At 34.0% G+C, this 19,253-nt stretch overlaps 1 protein-coding gene across 1 annotated transcript; it reads left to right on the top strand.

The window, feature by feature from the left end:
• Positions 1-323: 323 nt before the first annotated feature.
• LOC123660934 (dynein axonemal light chain 1-like) lies at positions 324-2,630 on the top strand. Its single transcript, XM_045595957.1, has 4 exons — positions 324-478; positions 748-859; positions 1,113-1,259; positions 2,481-2,630. Exons 1-4 carry the CDS (start codon positions 324-326, stop codon positions 2,628-2,630), a joined length of 564 nt encoding a protein of 187 aa, XP_045451913.1.
• The last annotated feature ends 16,623 nt before the right edge of the window (positions 2,631-19,253 follow it).

The raw sequence follows: 19,253 nt of genomic DNA, 5'->3' as shown, positions 1-19,253 counted from the left end.
GGAGGTAGAAAGGGGCGACATGATTTTTTGAAGAGACGCTAACAGATCAAATATTAGCTTTACTCTATGTCTCTATGTATTACGATAGCAATATATAAACAATTTTTTAAATCATAAATAAATCGTTTATTAACAATATTTGCATATAAAACCTCTATTTATTTTTTAGACTCTTTTAAACAAAAAAAATATATATTTTGAAAACATTTCGGTACATCAATAAAAATAAAGTAATCAATAATTCCGGTAAGTCTCACTTTAAAAAAATAAACGAAATTACAAGAAGGCGCACTTTTAAAAATAAATTAGATTAATAGTCAGTTATGGCTTTAAAACCGACAACTTGTAAGGAAGCTATCGCGCGTTGGGAGAAAAATAAAGGAGAAAGCGCAGCTGAAGCCAAGGTAATTGAACTTCAGTTTCAGTGGCCACCGATTGAAAAAATGGATGGTGCGCTATCCACGCTCGTTAACTGCGAGTGAGTTACATTTATATAACAATTACTTATAATACATATCATATATAGGTATATAGCTATATTTTGTGATCGTACTCAAAAGATTTTAACACGTGTACACAATATACGTGCCTAAAACCAAACAACTGGCTCTCTAATTTATAATTCAATTATTATGCCTAAAAAGTATTTCGAAAACATAAATAATCAATATATCCATTAGATAATAATTCTTATTTTATAAGTATATTTACTCTATATAATAATTAAAGTAATATTTTTAAATCAAGGAAACTAAGCCTATCTTCTAATATGATCGACAAAATAGCTGGTATCGCCGGAATGAGAAACCTGAAAATTCTGTCACTAGGTCGAAACTACATTAAAAGTTTAGCTGGGACTGTAAGTAAACAAAATGCAACTCTTCTTAGGTAGTAAGTTTTATATAAAATATTTATTTTAAAATAAGTCAAAGAATTATAGACATAGGTATTATTTGATTTTTTATCATATACGTAATCTTAAGTATTTTGTTTCGCTAAAAATAATTTTCTTGACAAACCTGTTTCACCTTATGTTGTTGTATTTACTAGTTTTCTTATAGATTTTATTTCTCATCACTCTTTTGTAAATTAATTTTCTTGAATTTACAAAGGAAACAGTCGCCGATACACTGGAAGAGCTATGGATCAGTTACAATCCCATCGATAAATTGAAAGGTGTAGGGTTACTGAAGAATCTACGCGTGCTCTACATGTCCAACAATATGGTCAAGGAGTGGGTGGAATTTAACAGATTACAGGTATTCTTAAAAGTTATCTAAATGAACTGTATATAATATGTATATACTAGCTGACCCCGCAAACGTTGTTTAATACGTTATAAGCCCCCTTTAATCCCCCCCCCCCTTTATAATTTAAAGGTATGAAAAATAAATTTTGGCCGATTCTCAGACCTACCCGACATGCACACAAATGCACACATGAGATACACTATATATACTGGGCCAATACAAATGTCTGTCGTGAGCCGGGATCGAACCCGCGACCGCCATCGCAACAGTCAGTGCTTGTGACCGCTGCATCAACGCGTTGTTAATTAATTCATATATTAATATTTATTATATGACTTTATTCATTGTTTCTATTAATTTTCATCTTTTACTTTTGTACACATACTTCTATAACAAATTATTTACCTACTTATTCAAATGGAAGGGCCTGACCATTGCATCACATTTTGTAATTATTCGAGATCATTGTGCGCATACGTTACTAAAATAATTATTTTAAAGTTGATATCACGTAACTAATAGATATTAATAAATATTAAATAAAATAATATTAATAATATTTATTAAGCTGTATGGTTACGGCATTATAGAATATAGCCCCCCCCCCCTCTTCCCGTGGGTGTCGTAAGAGGCGACTAAGGGATAACACAGTTCCACTACCACCGCTTGGAACTTAAAACGCCGACCGATGGCGGGATTCCAACTGCTGGCTTTGAAATACACATACCGAAGACGGGCAGCAACTTCTTCGGTGCGACAAAGCCAGCCTGCAGTCACCAATCCGCTTGCCCAGCGTGGCGACTATGGGCAAAATTAAGAAGCTTATTGTTTTATATAAGCTTCTTGGGCAAAACACATGAGTTCACGCCACTTTTGGCGTGAACTTGTGGAGGCCTATGTCTAGCAGTGAACTGGGATAGGCTGAAATGATGATGATGATGATGAAAATAATATTTAAAAAAAAACTGCAAATGATATTTAATTAATAGTTTGATGTGTATTCTGTATAAAAGTTTGCATTTTATAGCATATTAATGCATTATTATAGAAATATAGAGGTTTAAAAATAAGCGCTTTCTGTACTTTTCATTTTGTGAGAATAAAGCGTAACTGTGTAAACAGTCCATGTGGAAATAAATAGATAATTGTAAATTATTCTGACCTAAAATCTACACGAATGTAGCTCGTATAAGACATTTTGTAACATCTACATTAAATTGCATTTTAAAGGAATGTTCAGCTCTAAGGGATCTGGTTTTCATCGGAAATCCGCTTTGTGAAAATCAGCCTGACGTGGACACATGGCGGACGCAGGCGTCTAACCGACTGCAGCAAATAACGAAACTGGACGGCATCCCAATTGTTAGAGATACCGAGTAGATAATACTGCAAATACCTTTATGAAGACCAAAATGAAGTAATTAAATTTATTTTTATCGTTATATATTATATTCATCAAGAATTCCAGTAATACCTCAATTAAGAGTCAATTGTAACTGAAATATTGCCGTCTCGTAGATTTTATTATTCGAATAGTTGTGATCGCGTGACCGCTTTTATAACAAACGCTGATAGAGGACCACTTGTTTAGGATAGAATTTGAAATGACAATAATAACGGAAATAATAGTCGAGTACCATCGCCTTAGCTTGACATTTATGACAGATTATAAATCCAGTAATAATCATCGCACACGCAATCTGTCTATTAAGTGACGCAATTTACGTGTAACGGTTAAGATTGAATTCCATTAATCGAATAACTGAGGTTAATAGATTATGAAGTAAATTCAGCTCTTTATATAATGATCGAAAATAAATTTTATTGTAATTAATAAGGCAGCTATTACTTCTACTAAAACTAGATCAAAAAGTACGTCATACACGATGTAATAAAATAATATATGAATAATTGAATAATATTGTTTATAAGTTACAAAAACAATTTCCATCTCTAATCGTCCAGAATTTTCATGAGATAACTATTGTGTGTCCAAGTTTACAATTCGTTACACGTCTCAAAGTCCGCTTAATAGCCTGCCTAATTCGAACCAAAGGAAATACGAAATGTTGAGGGTTAGCGGAAGAGTCCCTCTCTGTAGTCGCCAAGGGCACCGTTATTGTATTGCTAATAAAATTTAATGATGTAAACGGATAGCGTGAATTTATCTAAGTAAGTATCGTTCAGGGAGATAGGCGCTGAGGGGAAATCAATTAACGACAATATATCTGTCGCAGATTGAATTATTGCTGTAACAAGATATTGTTGAATACGAACTTTCAAAGACTATATTGAATGCCCATTGTTTATACCTATATCTACTTCTTAAATTAAATTGGAAACTTTTTTTAAGTAAAACTTCTTTTCGCACGCTTTACTTGGGGAGTGAGCAGCTTGGTGACCGCGTGACGAGAGCGTTATGAAAAGTGTGACTGGGCGAGGCGAACGGAAGTTGAGAGGGAGATATAAGTTAGTGAAGATAAAAACTTTTATTTCAGTCGTGTAGTCTAAGCTAGCACACACTTTTTTATTTACATAATTGATTAATCAAATTGCTTGACTTATTTTTTCACTTAAAATAATTGATAATTGATTTTAAATGTGACAATAAAAGTATCGCGTGTCCAGAAACCAATAATAAATATTGGTTCGATGGTGACATTTGAATAGCTTTCAATAATTAATGATACATCAGATATTGTGTACTTTCCGTAATGGAGCGATAATTGTCCATCCAAACAGAACTAACTCTGTTAATGACAAAGAGCTCACACCTTCCCACCATACATGGAGAGCGTAAGTCTAGCTGTTCATTATTTAATTATTAACAATACAATCGACCTAATTCTGATTTCTATTTGACATTTCGATTACATACCGCGTAGCTCCCGGCGCGGCAATTTTGTGACATCTGTCGTTGTATGTGTTACGAACTATAAAATTCAATTTCCCCAATCGGCTAGCTCGGCACATTTATTATTCATAGATCAGTACATGGACGCCCGGCCACTAACAGATGTTATCTTTTACGTGAAGGATATAAAAATATGTTATAAATAACCACTTCATATCAAGTTCTTCATAACAAAGATTTTTTTTTGAAAATCTTCTATCCTTTTATGAATACAGAAAAAATTTAAAACATGACTTTATGTTAAAATAGTTTATGATGTTGAAATTCAAAAGATGCTAATTAAAGTAAAAAAAAGTTTCTTTTTCGTTGTGTTTGATAGAATTACTACATCAAACACTGTAGTACGATACATCGTACATAGCTTGCCTATAGCATATTGAAGAGTGCTGTTCGTAACCAGCAAATCATGCAAGTAATTTTGCTTCGTACCATCATATCGTGAAACTACAGGTAATTGACTTGACGTCGAGCTACTGAACGCATTAAATAATGAAACCCTATTGATGTCCATTTCTCTAATAGCTATATCGTATCAACCGGTCGATTTAAATGTATGATCGACACCGAGTGTTTCGCCGTGAGTCAATAAATCAATCCATGTCGTCGGTAATGCACAATCCATTTGCTCACATGTAGCATAATTGCTGTTAGCGCCGCCCAATGACCACATTAGTCTGAAACCTCCCCACGCGCCCGCCCTCGCCCCTTCAGAAACTGCCTGAGACGGTACGAATTAGCGTCCTGGACTCTAATGGCTGATTTTCTAGCTCGCGAAACCTCGGCAAACGTCCACGCTTAAGCCATTTAAAGGCGGAGAAAATGGCTTAAGTGCTTTCTCTATTATACTTAAGATCGTTCGTGAAAAGGATAATTTTCAAGTCTCGAATTTACCGCCTACTCAAATGTTAGCATTATATGGACACGATTATTAAAGTGGGTCGCCCTTTAGTTTTTTTACGGCCTCGGTTTTTCTTTCGGATTTTTTTTTATATAATATAAATAAAATATAAATAATCATGAAATACTTACTTACATCTTATGTAATAGTAATATATGATACTAGCTGTACCCTACGGTTTCACCCACGTTAGTTTGAGGAAAAAACGTACTACAATATATAGCATTCCTCGGTTAATGAGCTATCCAAAGACAAAAAAAAAATTAATTCCAACAGACAAACAAAAAAATCTTTTCAACTATGTAATATTTATATGATAATTGTAATATGTTATTCAATCCTTTAATTCCGGAGTACCTACAGCATTTAAATAATTTGTAACAATGAACATGTTGTTTGTCTTTACAACAGGAATTTATTTTTACCGACTTATTAAAAGAATATTCACACTTCGCTTACGTCAAGTGAGATAATATATTTTTAAGTTGGGTAACCTATTGTCAAGGCAAGCGGCGCAGCGAGCGAGGGTCGCGAAATAAAGCTTTTCCAACAAACAATAGTTCCGGCCCTTTGTCGCGCTCCGAGTTGAGTAAACATTAGTAGTTGAGGGCATTGTGAGGGCCGCGGCTTAAGAGGTTACGGCCAGATAACTTCCACTTGCCCTCCTTACCTTTTGTTTGTTTGATATATTTTTGTCTTTGTAAAAACTCTTTGCTCTATGAAATTTATTTATTTACCTAATGGAAGGATACGTTACAACTTGACAATAAAAATCTACTATGAATGTATTATAAGGAATCTTGTACACTTACATACATAATAGGTACCTTTATCTTTAACATTGCCCTTTACAAAAATAAAATATATTAAAAAAGCTTAACATTAAATTTAGCTAACTAAAACAATATCGTTCCGCTTATAGCATAAAAGTTCATTGAAAACGTGGTAGTCACGATCCTATCATAAATTACTGTTTCAACATCAACACCTACTTTCCATAATAGCCGATAAACCAAATTTAGTTTTCATGTAACGCACCCTCCGTAGCTACTTATATAATAAGCAATGATCAATGGAGAATAATCCTATTGTGTGACACCCAGACAAAAAACCATATCTGAATTATTCCGCCACGGTCGCGCTAATATCTCCATTACATTACGAGCACAGCGCATTGTTGTCGCCCGCTACTCCGCTTCCTACGCGTATAAAGGATTACTCGTCAAACGTTGACAGTTGCAGAGACAAAGAACGCGTGTGCATTCCGGAGTACGCATAATAGCTTGTGTTTATTTAATTTAAGTCACTAGCGACACAATAATGTCGTGTTTTCGCCAGCGGCGCTCTGGCTTGAGCGGAGCGCCTCGGGGCAATAAAATTAATGAAGCGTAGAGATGGGACCATTTTACTTGTATTATTCGTCTCCTGCGGGCTGAGACTGAAGCGAATGTCCATTAGTTCTGTTTTAACATGTTAGCGAGGTTGAAATGTTGTAAATGCGATTTACTCTAAAGAGGGAGTAGAAATGGCCGGAGAGATTCGCTCGCGATCAATAGTCGAAGCGCTTCAATCAAATTTAAAGCTGCACTTTAAGATCACTTATTTTATATTTATTGCATCCATTTGATTCTTGATGGATAAACGATAAACTGAAACGGTATTTATACCGTACAATATTCTCGTTTATAGAACTATTTCGCTTTATTATTGATGAGGAAAAAACAATTATAATAATAAAATTGATATAATAAGATATACTATTCCTTATATTTTTTAAAATTCTTAATGTAGGTAGTCTATTTTAAATATAGGTTTACAAATTATACAACAAATCTTACCTATAGGTAATAAATAATCATTGCCCTATTGACCTTTTACAATGTTCATAACTTATTATTTGAACTAAATAATTATATTATTGTCGTACTATATCTGATGTTAAAAGAGTAACGACATCAAGAGAACAATAGCGGTATTAAGACGCATTAGTGGTTGATGATCAAACCAGCGCGATGGCCTCGCGCGCGACACTATACTGATAAGATCTAATCCGAAAGTACGAGGGTGTATCTCTGTTATATGAGAGGAATTAGCACTTTTCATGTGTACTTGGATGCAATTATTTATTCATGATTGTATTACGATACCCACTTCTATAGAAGTGTTTAATCAGTTTGTGTTTTATATGACTATATTTAAAAAATCTTTAATTTGTTTCTATATTCAAGATATATTTTTTTTTAATTGCGAAAAAAATGCTTTACATAATTAACATACAAGTGGGAAACAAAATAAGAAAATCACGACCTCTCTTCCCATGGGTCGTTCTTAAGAAATTTTTTGGAAGTAGGTACAGATTAAATTTAAATTCTCAAACCTAAGAGACACCTATCGCTGTGTCCTTGTGATAGATCCTTAACGTACAAAGTACGTGCTGAAAATAATTAAGTCATACTTTCAACAAATTAATTATACACATCGTGGTTCGTAGAACTTCGTAGCACGAATTTTGTGGATCGAGTAACTGAAAATATATAGCTAAAACTTCGATACAGTACAACACATTACTTATCAAACATATTCAGGATAGACTTTAATTACAAATTCATTTGCTTTCATTTTGATGAAAAAAAATTATAACATTATAGTTATAGGTAAATAATAATGTAATTTTATAATAATAATAATAAGGTAATTTTCTCACCTTCTATAAACTATTAGGGAGTTTTAAAAAAGGTCGAAATGAATTGGTAAAGCTGAGCTCGAATTTTACGCTTAGGAACACGTTCAGCGATTAATTTTTAATTACATAATAGATTAAAGGCTACTTAGGCTACTAAAAAGCTACACTAAACATGGTGGGCGCTAAACCGTCGCACGCTCATTACACGAACATTTGCTACCACTATTACCATATCAAATGCTTATCTGATGTAACGACCGTCGAACACTCTGCCAGCGAAGTGCTCGAGACAATAACACGATTAGTAAAATACGGTAACCGGATTCCGGACGAGGGATTTGCTGAATTATCGATGCTTATCAGCACGATGTATCGATACGACGGCGATTTAACGCTTTTGAATCAGTTAACGGTGTATTTATCACATGTCGTATAAAAACTCTGATCGTATGTTAGCCCAGCTTATGCTGTTTGTTATAATATTATTTATTTAAAAGTAAATAGTAATAGACGGACAGTTTGTTCAACTAAAACTCATTGTTTATTAAGGCTTATAAAGTTACAGGACATAAAGGAAACGTAAATGGATTCTTCTCTAAAGCAATATGACGGGATGATAAAAAAGCGAGTAGAGGAAGAGCAAAGGTTTGGCTTCAGTTTTTCACAATCACCGTAAAGATTGCTGATGTAAAAGCTGCGTTATATGAACTTACTACAAAGTAAAAATGAACTGTTTTTAACTTAAAAAGTTTTAATAATTGTAAAATAAACAAGACAAGAAAAGCAAATAGCCTGCCCGATAAGTAATATATTTTATGAGGTTTCTTGTAGGACGTTCGCTCGTATCGGTGGCGCCCAAATTCCGACAGTCGCGGGTTCGATTCCCGCTCGGAGTGGATATTTGTGTTTATACAAATATTGATTTCCGGTCTGGTTGTTAGTCCTTATGGGGAAAGAGGCCTATGCCCAGCAAAATGAGATATTTTACTGGCTGAAGTGAGGTTTCTTTAGGCATTTTATATACTTACTTATGAACATTGTAGCAAATTTTAAACGTATTTCGGTACGATAATATAAATATTAATAATACTAGCTGACCCGGCAAACGTTGTTTTGCCAATAAACTATCAACTATAAGTGTGCGGGGATTTATTTATAATCTAAAGCGTTGTAGACAGTGAAAGTATACTTTATTTAGTGCACAGAAAAATTAAAATAATACGTATAAACAGTCACTGCTACGATCGATACACAAATAAAACAAAAAAAAAATGGTCGAAAACGGTATAGTTCATAAGACAGGAGACCGGCTTCATTCTCATCCCTACTCCGTGATGTTTGCTGGGTGAGAGGTGACAACGGTAGACATCTAGCGGGGATAAACTGATCGATTGATAATTATCGACCGGCGAAGGCAGGAGATCATAATTAAAGGAAATTATTAAAAATAATAAAAAATAAAATTTTGCGATGGAAAAATAGGGGTTGATCGTAGAGAGGTGCAAATTAAGAGTAATATATTTTTTTTATTCTAAGTCATGACAAAATATAAATAAAAATCTTGCCAAAAAAATTAAAGTTTATTATTAACAAATAAAATATAGGGGTTGATCGTAGAGGGTTGAAAATTTAGGGTTGTATGTATTTTTTAATGTTGTATCATAAAAAAATAAAAAAATAATAATATATCTGAAATATAAAAAAAAAATTTTGGCGTGGACTACCCTTAACATTTAGGGGGATGAAAAATAGATGTTGTTCGATTCTCAGACCTACCCAATATGCACACAAAATTTCATGAGAATCGGTCAAACCGTTTCGGAGGAGTTTAACTACAAATACCGCGACACAAGAATTTTATATATTAGATTTAAAAATAGTGTAATAAGAAATGTGGCCGTATATGTATACAGTAACTTCCTAAAATGAAAGCGAATAAAAAAATATCGAGCTATATGCCGATGATTAAGTTTTATGGGACTGTTACGTAGTAACAATAGGCAGAGAACGCGCCAGAGGTTCGGAGGTTTAGTGCATCCAATTTCCATACAAAAACTTCTATTTCCCGAACTAAATGGCACGTGAGAGCACATAAAAATGCGGGAAAACTACACAAAGCTACGCCGCTAGTTGGTAGAGCAACTATTTACTTTTATGTTACCCTTTTTACGGAAAACTATACCCATTACATTTTCTAAATGTTAAACATTACCGAGCAATGGTCTTATTTTTGTTAAGAGGTTGTTTAAGTTATACATTTTTTTGTATAGAATTATATTTTAAGAATTTTGTACTTATAAAATGGTAGAGGAGGTAAATAATCCTTCTACTTTAGAATCACTACTAAACCAGCTAGTATCTATCTGTATAAAGTGTAATTTCTTTATTCATAGTAAAAATAAATCTTTTTACTACTAAAATAACTTTAAAAATTAAACGCTAATGATCTGTTATTGATAAACCTAGATTATAATAGGAAAAGTATTATTATATGGTGGTGAGTTAAAATCAAAACTAAATTTGTCATAAAACTCGGTCTGAAGGATACTATCGTGACTGTGCGGCGTGATCATTCCTGTTACAGAAGAAATTATAATATATATATATATATATATGCCAAGGTGAATTGGAATTCATTTGTGTTCGGGCTGCTATAACACAGCACAATACCGTATATTTTTATGTTAGTTTATAAAATATTAGAGTTGGTACAAGACGTTTTTGTTTAAATAACAGCCAAATAAAAAAATAATTTCGTTCTAGGTATTCTTAACAAAACAAAAGTGAAGACAAAATTTTAGTACAGAATAAGAGATTCTTTATCCTATTTTTCTAAACTAGAGCGATAGTCATAAAAAGTTTTCTAGCGCGATATATCCAGTACACGTCAAACAGGACTCGAGCCTACCGACTTGTGCCATCTCCTGAGGAAGTGATTTGTCAGCGCCGCCCCCTCTCGATTGAATAATTCAAATAATCGAGGTATTTATATGTAAATAGCGGGCTACATCTCCATACGAAAGGGACGATCGGTACATAAATTTGGCAAGAAGACGCGAAAACTGCGACGCACCACCGAACTGATTTATTCGCCAAGTTTTGGAAAAAGTGGCTCGCGTCAGGAAATGTTTGTCTAATCGCGTTTATTGCCCCGACCCGGAATTTTTCGCCCCGAAGCACAGGGGGCGAGCCGTTCTCATACATACCAATATTAGAAGAACATGAAAACAATTTTATTCATGTCTAAAAATTGTTTACATCATTGCAAATAAAATGTCTGTGTTATAAAGACGGTGCTCTATTTACGTCGTGGATTATGAATAAAGATTCATATTAACTAAAATTACCCGCGTAATGATAATTTATAGTAGAAGCGTATCTCATACTATATAAATAACTAAAATCCATTTTCTGAATTCAAGAAAAAATCACGAATCAGTTGTATAAAAATTCAATTATCGCTAAGACGGTGCAGGCGTGTAGTAATTCATGGAAACAATATCAAAGGTATTTCAAAACGGTTCTCCGTAACGAATATCATATGTTCGTGGCACTCTATTAGTCATTGTGAGCGGCAAACTCATCAATCATACTAGGAGCGCGCTCTAGGTAAAGTGTTAATAATCGTTACCGACACTATTGTTCTTTATTAGGTACGTAATTCGTGTTTCAAATAGTTATAACGTTTTAATTATTTATTTATTTTTTCATTTTTGTTGAGATAAATATAAATTAAAACTATGCTATTTACAATTATAGCTGTCCATTGCAAATAACTTTATTATGCAATTACGTTTATTTATGAATATGTCAAAAAAATCTTGACTAAAATATTCTATAAACATACTTAATACATACATAATTGGTTAAATAGTAGTACCCAAATAGTTATAATGACTATTATTATATGAATAAAATATTAATTACAAAAAGGATTAAAAACACTTTTTTAATTTGGATATGGTATACTCGTAGTTACACTATAGAGAAATAAGTAAGCGAGCAACAAAACGCACTTTATCAGGTGGCAGTAGCTTTATCTCGCTAATGACCAACCCCTCCAGAGTAATAAAAGTCGATATCAACCTCCGCATTTTGACCACTGCATAACACGTCTTGATACTTAATTTAATTTCATATTAGAAACATTACAATTTTAATAATTGAATTTTAATTAATACCTAGGTACAGTTTATACCTATATTTATACCTAGGTGTAGATATTTGTTAATTGATTGGATAATATAGTTTTAAACTAGTTAAAATATTACTAGCACAATTTGCAGATAATTATATATCTTTTCTAACTAAAGATTAGTTATAAAATATCTCGTCAAACTATACCTACTTTAATTAAAAATAGGTAATAAAATAGGTAAGCTCACTGTGACTGACTGAACATTTAATGTGTCTTTTACTACGCTTGAATTTTTACTTTTAAAATAATCTTTAAGAATATTTAAATTATCCTTAATAGATACCTAATATAAGTTTGTATGCAAATAAAAATAACTTTTTCATTTATATTAAACCTTTATATTTATAGCTAGCTGTGCCCGCAACTTCGTCCGCGCGGAATTTTACAAAAATGTTATTGATCAGTTCGCAGACTTATAAAATAAATAAATTTCCAAAATGAAAGTAGCCTAAGTTACTCCTTATTATATCGGCTATCCACTTGTAAAAGTCCCGTCAAAATTGGTCCAGCCGTTTTAGAGATAAACCGGAACAAACAGACAGACAGGCAGACAAAAATTGTAAAACATGTTATTTTGGTATATGTACCGAGTATACATCCATATGCATTGAGTAAAAAGCGGTTATTTTAATATTACAAACAGACACTCCATTTTATTTATTTGTATAGATAAACCTTTAGATATTGTTGTAACAAACATGCTCGTATATGAAATTATCATTGTCAAACATTTCAATAAGCTACTTTTCACCGCATTAGCTACGTTGATAATTTTTGTCTTGCTTCAATACCTACTTATAGGTAGGAAATCGTATTGAAAATTAATAATTATTATTAACACATTAATTGCTTCCTAATTAAATGAACAACACAAAACTAGTAAAATAAATAAATTAAAAGCACGAGGATCAAGATAAATGATCGAAGTCTATGTTCACTGAAGCGCGGCTGAGAATTAGCGGCGGCGGGAAAGAAAAATGATTGTGACAGTCCGGCGAACACCGCTAATGGAGTCTGCGTCTGCGAAATGTTGCCACTTACAAACACTGAGCTAGTGTACCACGGACAAATTACAATGAATGTCATTTACGTTAAAAAATGAAATGAATTCATCTGTCCGAAGAAGGCATTGTCGTGGATTTATTACATGCTCTTGTCACATACAAAATTATTGTAATAAAATTTATCAACCTACCTATTGATAAATAGGTTATATTGGAAAGGTTGTTACTGCACATCGGTACATGCGATAGGTAGGAACATAGATATTGTAATGAACATAAACAGCATTTTAATTTATATAAAAAATCATGTTTCAATAATTTTAACCAACTTCAAGAAAGGAGGAGGTTACTCAAATCGACTGTGTATATATATTGTTTTTTTATGTGTGTTCGGGGATAACTTCGTCGTTTATGAACCGATTTTTTGATAATTCTTTATTTATTGGAACGGAGATATCCCAAGTGTGGTACCATGATAAGGAAACCACGATCTGATGATGGAATCCTAAAGAAATCGAGAGAAACCCTCGAAATTCGTAGTGACGACTAGTGCGTTTGTTAATTTTTTTGTCTACTTACTTTGTATTACTTGTCGATGTAATTAAAGTCGGATTTTTTCGTTTTTAAGCAAACACAATTATATAAGAGTCAATAAAAAATAATAAGTAAAGAACCAATGCTGTTCTCAAATTCACAAAGATTTCGTCGAAAAGTCTTAGACCTTTGTGTTTCATTCTTATGTTTACAGTAAGTATTAAGTATTGTAAAATTCTATGAGTAATACTAACACGCAGGAGAAAGTATAGCTCAGTATATTATAAATTATTTGAATATTCTATAGCATTAACCTTAAAATATTGTTAATATATAGGTACTAACTAAGTATCTATTTAAAGCTAACTAAGTAAAGTTGAGACAAAGACCTTCTACGACTTCCCAGAGCATTGAAATATAAGTCTTGTCTATAAGATACATACAAAATAGTTACGAATATGTTTCATTACTTACATCTAATTGTATCGATTCGTCGTTATCAGATACTTAACTGATCTTTATATTGTAACCGGGTGTTTGATATTTATCTACTCGAATTTAAATCTCTTAGACAATAAATGAAATACACGAGGGCTACGAAATAAATTCAAAGCAATAACAGCGCCCCACCCTGACGATACCACACGTTCCCCTTGCAAATTAAGTGTAAAACAAACCTAATGAAATTTAAATATCTCTTCGGCGACGTAATAACTGCACAAATAAAATCATGTCGCGGGGGAGAGTAATCGCTTCTATTGTGTACACATTGTATGAAATTATGGTGATACCGAAAGCAGGTCTTTGTCGCATCAAACGTTTCCTAGTATTCCTCTAGATTCCACCATTAGTATGAGTGCGACAAGGTTGCACTTGGGGTTAGGATAATGTGAGAAGGGGCGGGAAAGCTCTCCAGACAGTAATAGGCTCTCGGGGTGATAGGCATACCTCTTATTGTTGGCTTGTTAGCAAATTATTCACACTAATGTAATTCAAGCGTATTTATTAAGAAAATCTGAAATTGTAACGTTGTTTGTCCTCAAATAAATTACAATGTAATGATATTATCCACAATAATAATATTTTTAGAGTATACGATATACATACATATTTTACTTAACATGGTAAAATAGTTAAAATCATTTTTATATTTTAATCGTCCACAATAAATACAAATGTATATTAAAAAGTCACTTTGGAATATAAATGTAGAAAACGTAATTATTTTATCAGATTGAGTAAAATAAGAACCTTTTGAAAAAACGTTTCCACTTTCAAAGGGGAGGATACTAATTTTCTTTAGAGTCTTAAAGAAGCTTCCTTTCAAGATGTGGAAAAAAAGTTACAATCGAAAAGGAATTTGCGTTTTAAATCCTCTAATGAAGCTGAGAAGTTTATAATGGAGGGGCGAAAGGCTGCGAACAAATTGAGGAAAAAAGTTGGAAGGAATGTCCGCTACGGTAACGTCAGCAATATGCTTGGGAAGATAAAAAGGAAAATTAGACTTTTTAACAATGTATTTTGATGTTTTATCATAACATATTTGTCGAAAACTTATAGTAAGTATATTATTTTTAGTATTAGTAGTAGTATTTTTGATTTTTTACTTGATTTTCGTTTAAAAAAACCAAAACGACCAAGAGATAGTTCACTGCCAACAATTAGGTATAATTTATGTTTATTGAACGACAAGAGACCTATTTCTCTTATTGTGACCAATATAATTATAATAGTGATAGACAGTATAAGTACTGTCTATACTTACACCGTATTTGTATATCCTGCTGTTCTAGTAACCTATTTTAGTACCTATTTTTTATGCCTGTTACCTCATAACTTTTTACTGAGTGTACCAATTTCGATGATTTTTTAACCGAAAGCATTAAAATTTAATCGAGATCGGTCGTCTGTTCTTAAAGTAAGCAACTTAATGCTTATGTTATGGGTAAAAAACTGGTAAAGCTACATTTTTTACGATAAACATATTATAATATAAATAAAAATATATAAAAATGTTTATTTCACCCACACTTTGGATGGCAATCGAACCTACAACCCCTGAAGCAGAAAGCAGGGTCACTACAAGCTGCCTCAACGGGCTAGTCAAGGGGTAAGCAGAGAGTAACTATCCACATAGTGCGGGATATCGTGCGATATGCCGGTATTAACTATACGTATTAACTATACTCTCTGATGCGAGCTTTGAAGTTTACTTGTATGGCAGAGTCGCTCGATAGTTGGTGGGACCAAAACAGTGTCCCGTAGAGAGCCACGGATCTTATAAATTTCTTCTTCAATTCTAAATTTTGCATGTAGCATGTACCATCATCCCTTGGTCTTTAATTATTTTTTTTTACTGATGTCCATGTTCATATATTTTTAAATACACATTTAGTAACTTTCAAGGTTAAAATTACCGCGCGATACACTTCAATATGCATGAATCGAATGTAATACTCATAGGTCGTGTGGTTGCGCCGAGTGATTTTCGTACGAAAACCGAAGTCTATCTAATCCAAACACAAAATAAATTTAATGAAAAAATATTTAAGTAATTCTTTGCTGTGTGGTTACGGCAGTGAAGAATATAGCCACCCCCGCTCTTCCCGTGGGTGTCGTAAGAGGCGACTAAGGGCAAGACTAACACAGTTCCATTACTACCTTAAAACTTAAAAAGCCGATCGATGGCGGGATAACAATCCAACTACTAGCTTTGAAATACACAGGCCGAAGACGAGCAGCAGCGTCTTCGGTGAGACAAAGCAAGCCCAGCGTGGTGGTCGGTTACTTTCGTTCTCTCGCGGATAGTCTCATTTCTAATCTTATATTCGAGAGAAACCCCAAGCATAGCCCCGTTGAGCGACTTTAAATTTGTGGACCAGTTCCTTCGTCAATGTCCACGTCTCGACTCCGTATGTTAACACAGGCAGGACGCATTGCTCGAAGACTTTTGTTATCAAGCATTGCGGAATCTTCGAAGTGAAGACTCGACGAAGCCTGCCAAACGCCGCCTAGCCTAACCGAATCCTCCTATCAGCCTCCTTTTCGAAGTTGTTGCGGCCTAGTTGGATAGTATGGCCTAGGTAAATATAATCCTGAACAACTTCGAGAAGGGTACCATCAACCGATACCGGTCTCGGTATGAATTGGTTATTAAACATAACTTTCGTTTTGTCCAAGTTCATACAGAGTCCGACACATCGGGAGGACTCGTTTAAGCCGGCCAGCATTTGGCCTAACTCACCCAACTTCTCCGCAAAGATGACAATGTCGTCGGCGAAACAAAGGTGAGAGATGAATTCACCATTGACGTTGATGCCTCGTTCCTCCCAATCCAAAGTCTTAAAGATATCCTTCAGCGCAGAGGTAAACAGTTTCGGTAATATTACATCTTCCACCTACCTTGTCTTACCCCACGCCGGAGGAAAATAGGTCTTGTTCTCTGGTCCTGGACATGAACGGTCATCGTCGCTGCGTCGTACATACACCTCAGTACCTCGATATATCGCCAGTCGATATGACATCTCTGCAGAGAGTCCAGGACAGCCCCGAGCACTGCACTAATCTCATCCTCTTCGAAATCCGGGATACACTCCGAATAATGGCGCAACAATGGTGCCCGAGGATCTTCGGTGTCCCAAGTCGCAGGCTTAGGTTTAGGTTTAAAGAACTTTATTTCTCATAAGAATTTAACATTCACTTAAAATGAGATACAATGACATTTTTATACATTTGCAAGAATACAGTTTTAACATCTGGGCCGTTGGAAGGCTTTCTTATTTACTTATAGTAAGGATATAATATGATTTTTTAGTTTGATTTTAAATATGTTCATACTATCACATAGTTTTATTACATCTGGTAGTTTATTAAACAGCTGTACTTCTTCAAATAGAATTGTTTTTTTACCATAATTAGTTCTTACATTATCAATATGAAGTTTATATTTGTTTCTTAAATTCGAAATATGCGATCTCTCATAAATACTCATTTCCGACTGCACGGAACCTGATTTAATTTTTTTGATTAGAATGCATGTATTGTATATGTAAAGTTGTGATATATTCATTATTTTTGTGTTATTATAAAGTTGTGTCGTTGGAGTAAAATAGTGATAGTGATATAGAATTTTGATTATCCTATTTTGTATTCTTTGTAAAGTATTTAAATTTGAAGTAGTAGCGGATCCCCAAACCTGTATTAGATATTCTAAATGTGATTTTACTAATGAATTATACAAAATGTTTCGGATTCTTTTTGGTAGACAAGTGGAGATCCTGTTGATTGCTCCTAATATTGATTGTAACTTTGTTTTAATATGGTTAATATGTATCTTGAAATTTAGTTTGTCATCTAACCATAAGCCAAGGTATTTTTCATGATGAGAGCGCTGTAGTATATCGTTGTTTATCGTCAGCGGAGTGAAGTCAGGTATCTTTTTATTTTTAGCAGAAAAAATAAAGCTTGCGTGTGCTTGACGAGTACAGCTGTCTGTGGTGACATCTATCGCGCAACATACTAACTACGTAATTAGAGAAAACTGACGTATGCTACATTGCGCTATCAAAGTTTTCAGAGCGATTGAGTATACAAGAACCCGAAAACAACCGTTGGGGCCGTAGCCCACCAGACACAACACCCGTCTGGTCGGAGGATCCCCCTTTTCAACGGTGGATTAGAAACTTTACAACCTATTCCTCGTACCCCCCCAATTGGTGACCCCGAGCATGAACATCAGCGCAACCTTCATCGTCATCATCACTTCCTCAAGCTTTCGAGCAGCGAGTAGCATCCAGCATCTACGGCTTTAGCCAGCCAGCACCTACGGCTACTACAGGTGTCCTGACCACCAGCATGCAGCGGATGCGCATTCCTGGTCATCACCCACAATCTTTTCAGCGACTTTGGCACAGCACACTGCACCTCGGCCGGTCAACTGTCCATAAAAATTCTCAACCTCTTCTCGGATCTGAGGGCGAGAGTAGACGGTTCTGCCATCCGCTGTTTTGAGCTTCGCATATAGGTATAAAGTGAAGATAAATAAAAACTTGCAACAAATAATAAGAACAATTTTCTACCAGCGAATTTTTAAATATATTGCTTCTACCCCACCTTTACAAAATTCTAGGTACGTCAATTCGTGTATTAGATATAGGTAGGTACATACCTAGTAAGCGGCAGCAAACGAGCAGATGATTAACCGTTAAGTAGTTACCGCTGGCTATCATTAAAAGGTAAGGTAGGTCCCTAATGTAATAATATTTATAATTTTATTTTTGTTATTTTATTATACCTCGGTTGAACGAGTCGGAGTATATTATCTACAGCTAGTTTCGACTCCAATAACATCCTTAACGTATAAAAAAAAACTAAAATAATAAGTATATAGAAAAAAAGCTTCCTAAAACGTAAATTTTTTTAAATATAGGTACGAATAAATACTATGCCTTTCTAATGTATAAATAAGTGAAGATGTGTAATATACGAACGAGTATGCTCGTATTTTGTAACTATACTCGGTTAAGTTTATTAGAAAACACCTACACAATACCTACTACTAACTTCGTACTTCCTGGAGATTTGTCAAAGATTTATTTCAACTTAATTATCGTAAAGGGTAGTTTTTTTTTGCAATGTACTAAAAAAAGTAGTTTTTAATATTCTTTAACTCCCGACGCAAAAGGGATGTTACTGTGTTGATATATCTGTCTGTGTGCCTATCTCTGGCATCGTAGCTCTCGAACGGATGGACCGATTTTTATGTAGTTTTTT

The sequence above is a fragment of the Melitaea cinxia genome, chromosome 2 (assembly GCF_905220565.1).
Source record: "Melitaea cinxia chromosome 2, ilMelCinx1.1, whole genome shotgun sequence".
Lineage (NCBI taxonomy): Eukaryota > Metazoa > Arthropoda > Insecta > Lepidoptera > Nymphalidae > Melitaea > Melitaea cinxia.
The sequence above is the reverse complement of the archived record's forward strand: the minus strand, read 5'-3'. Positions and strand labels throughout refer to the sequence as shown.

What these genes read in the sequence shown, in the direction of transcription:
- LOC123660934 (XM_045595957.1), top strand. Translation starts at nt 324, where the DNA reads ATGGCTTTAAAACCGACAACTTGTAAGGAAGCTATCGCGCGTTGGGAG. An exon ending in TCCACGCTCGTTAACTGCGA is followed by an intron (nt 479 to 747) that starts GTGAGTTACATT and finishes TTTTAAATCAAG; the next exon opens with GAAACTAAGCCTATCTTCTA. An exon ending in TTAAAAGTTTAGCTGGGACT is followed by an intron (nt 860 to 1,112) that starts GTAAGTAAACAA and finishes GAATTTACAAAG; the next exon opens with GAAACAGTCGCCGATACACT.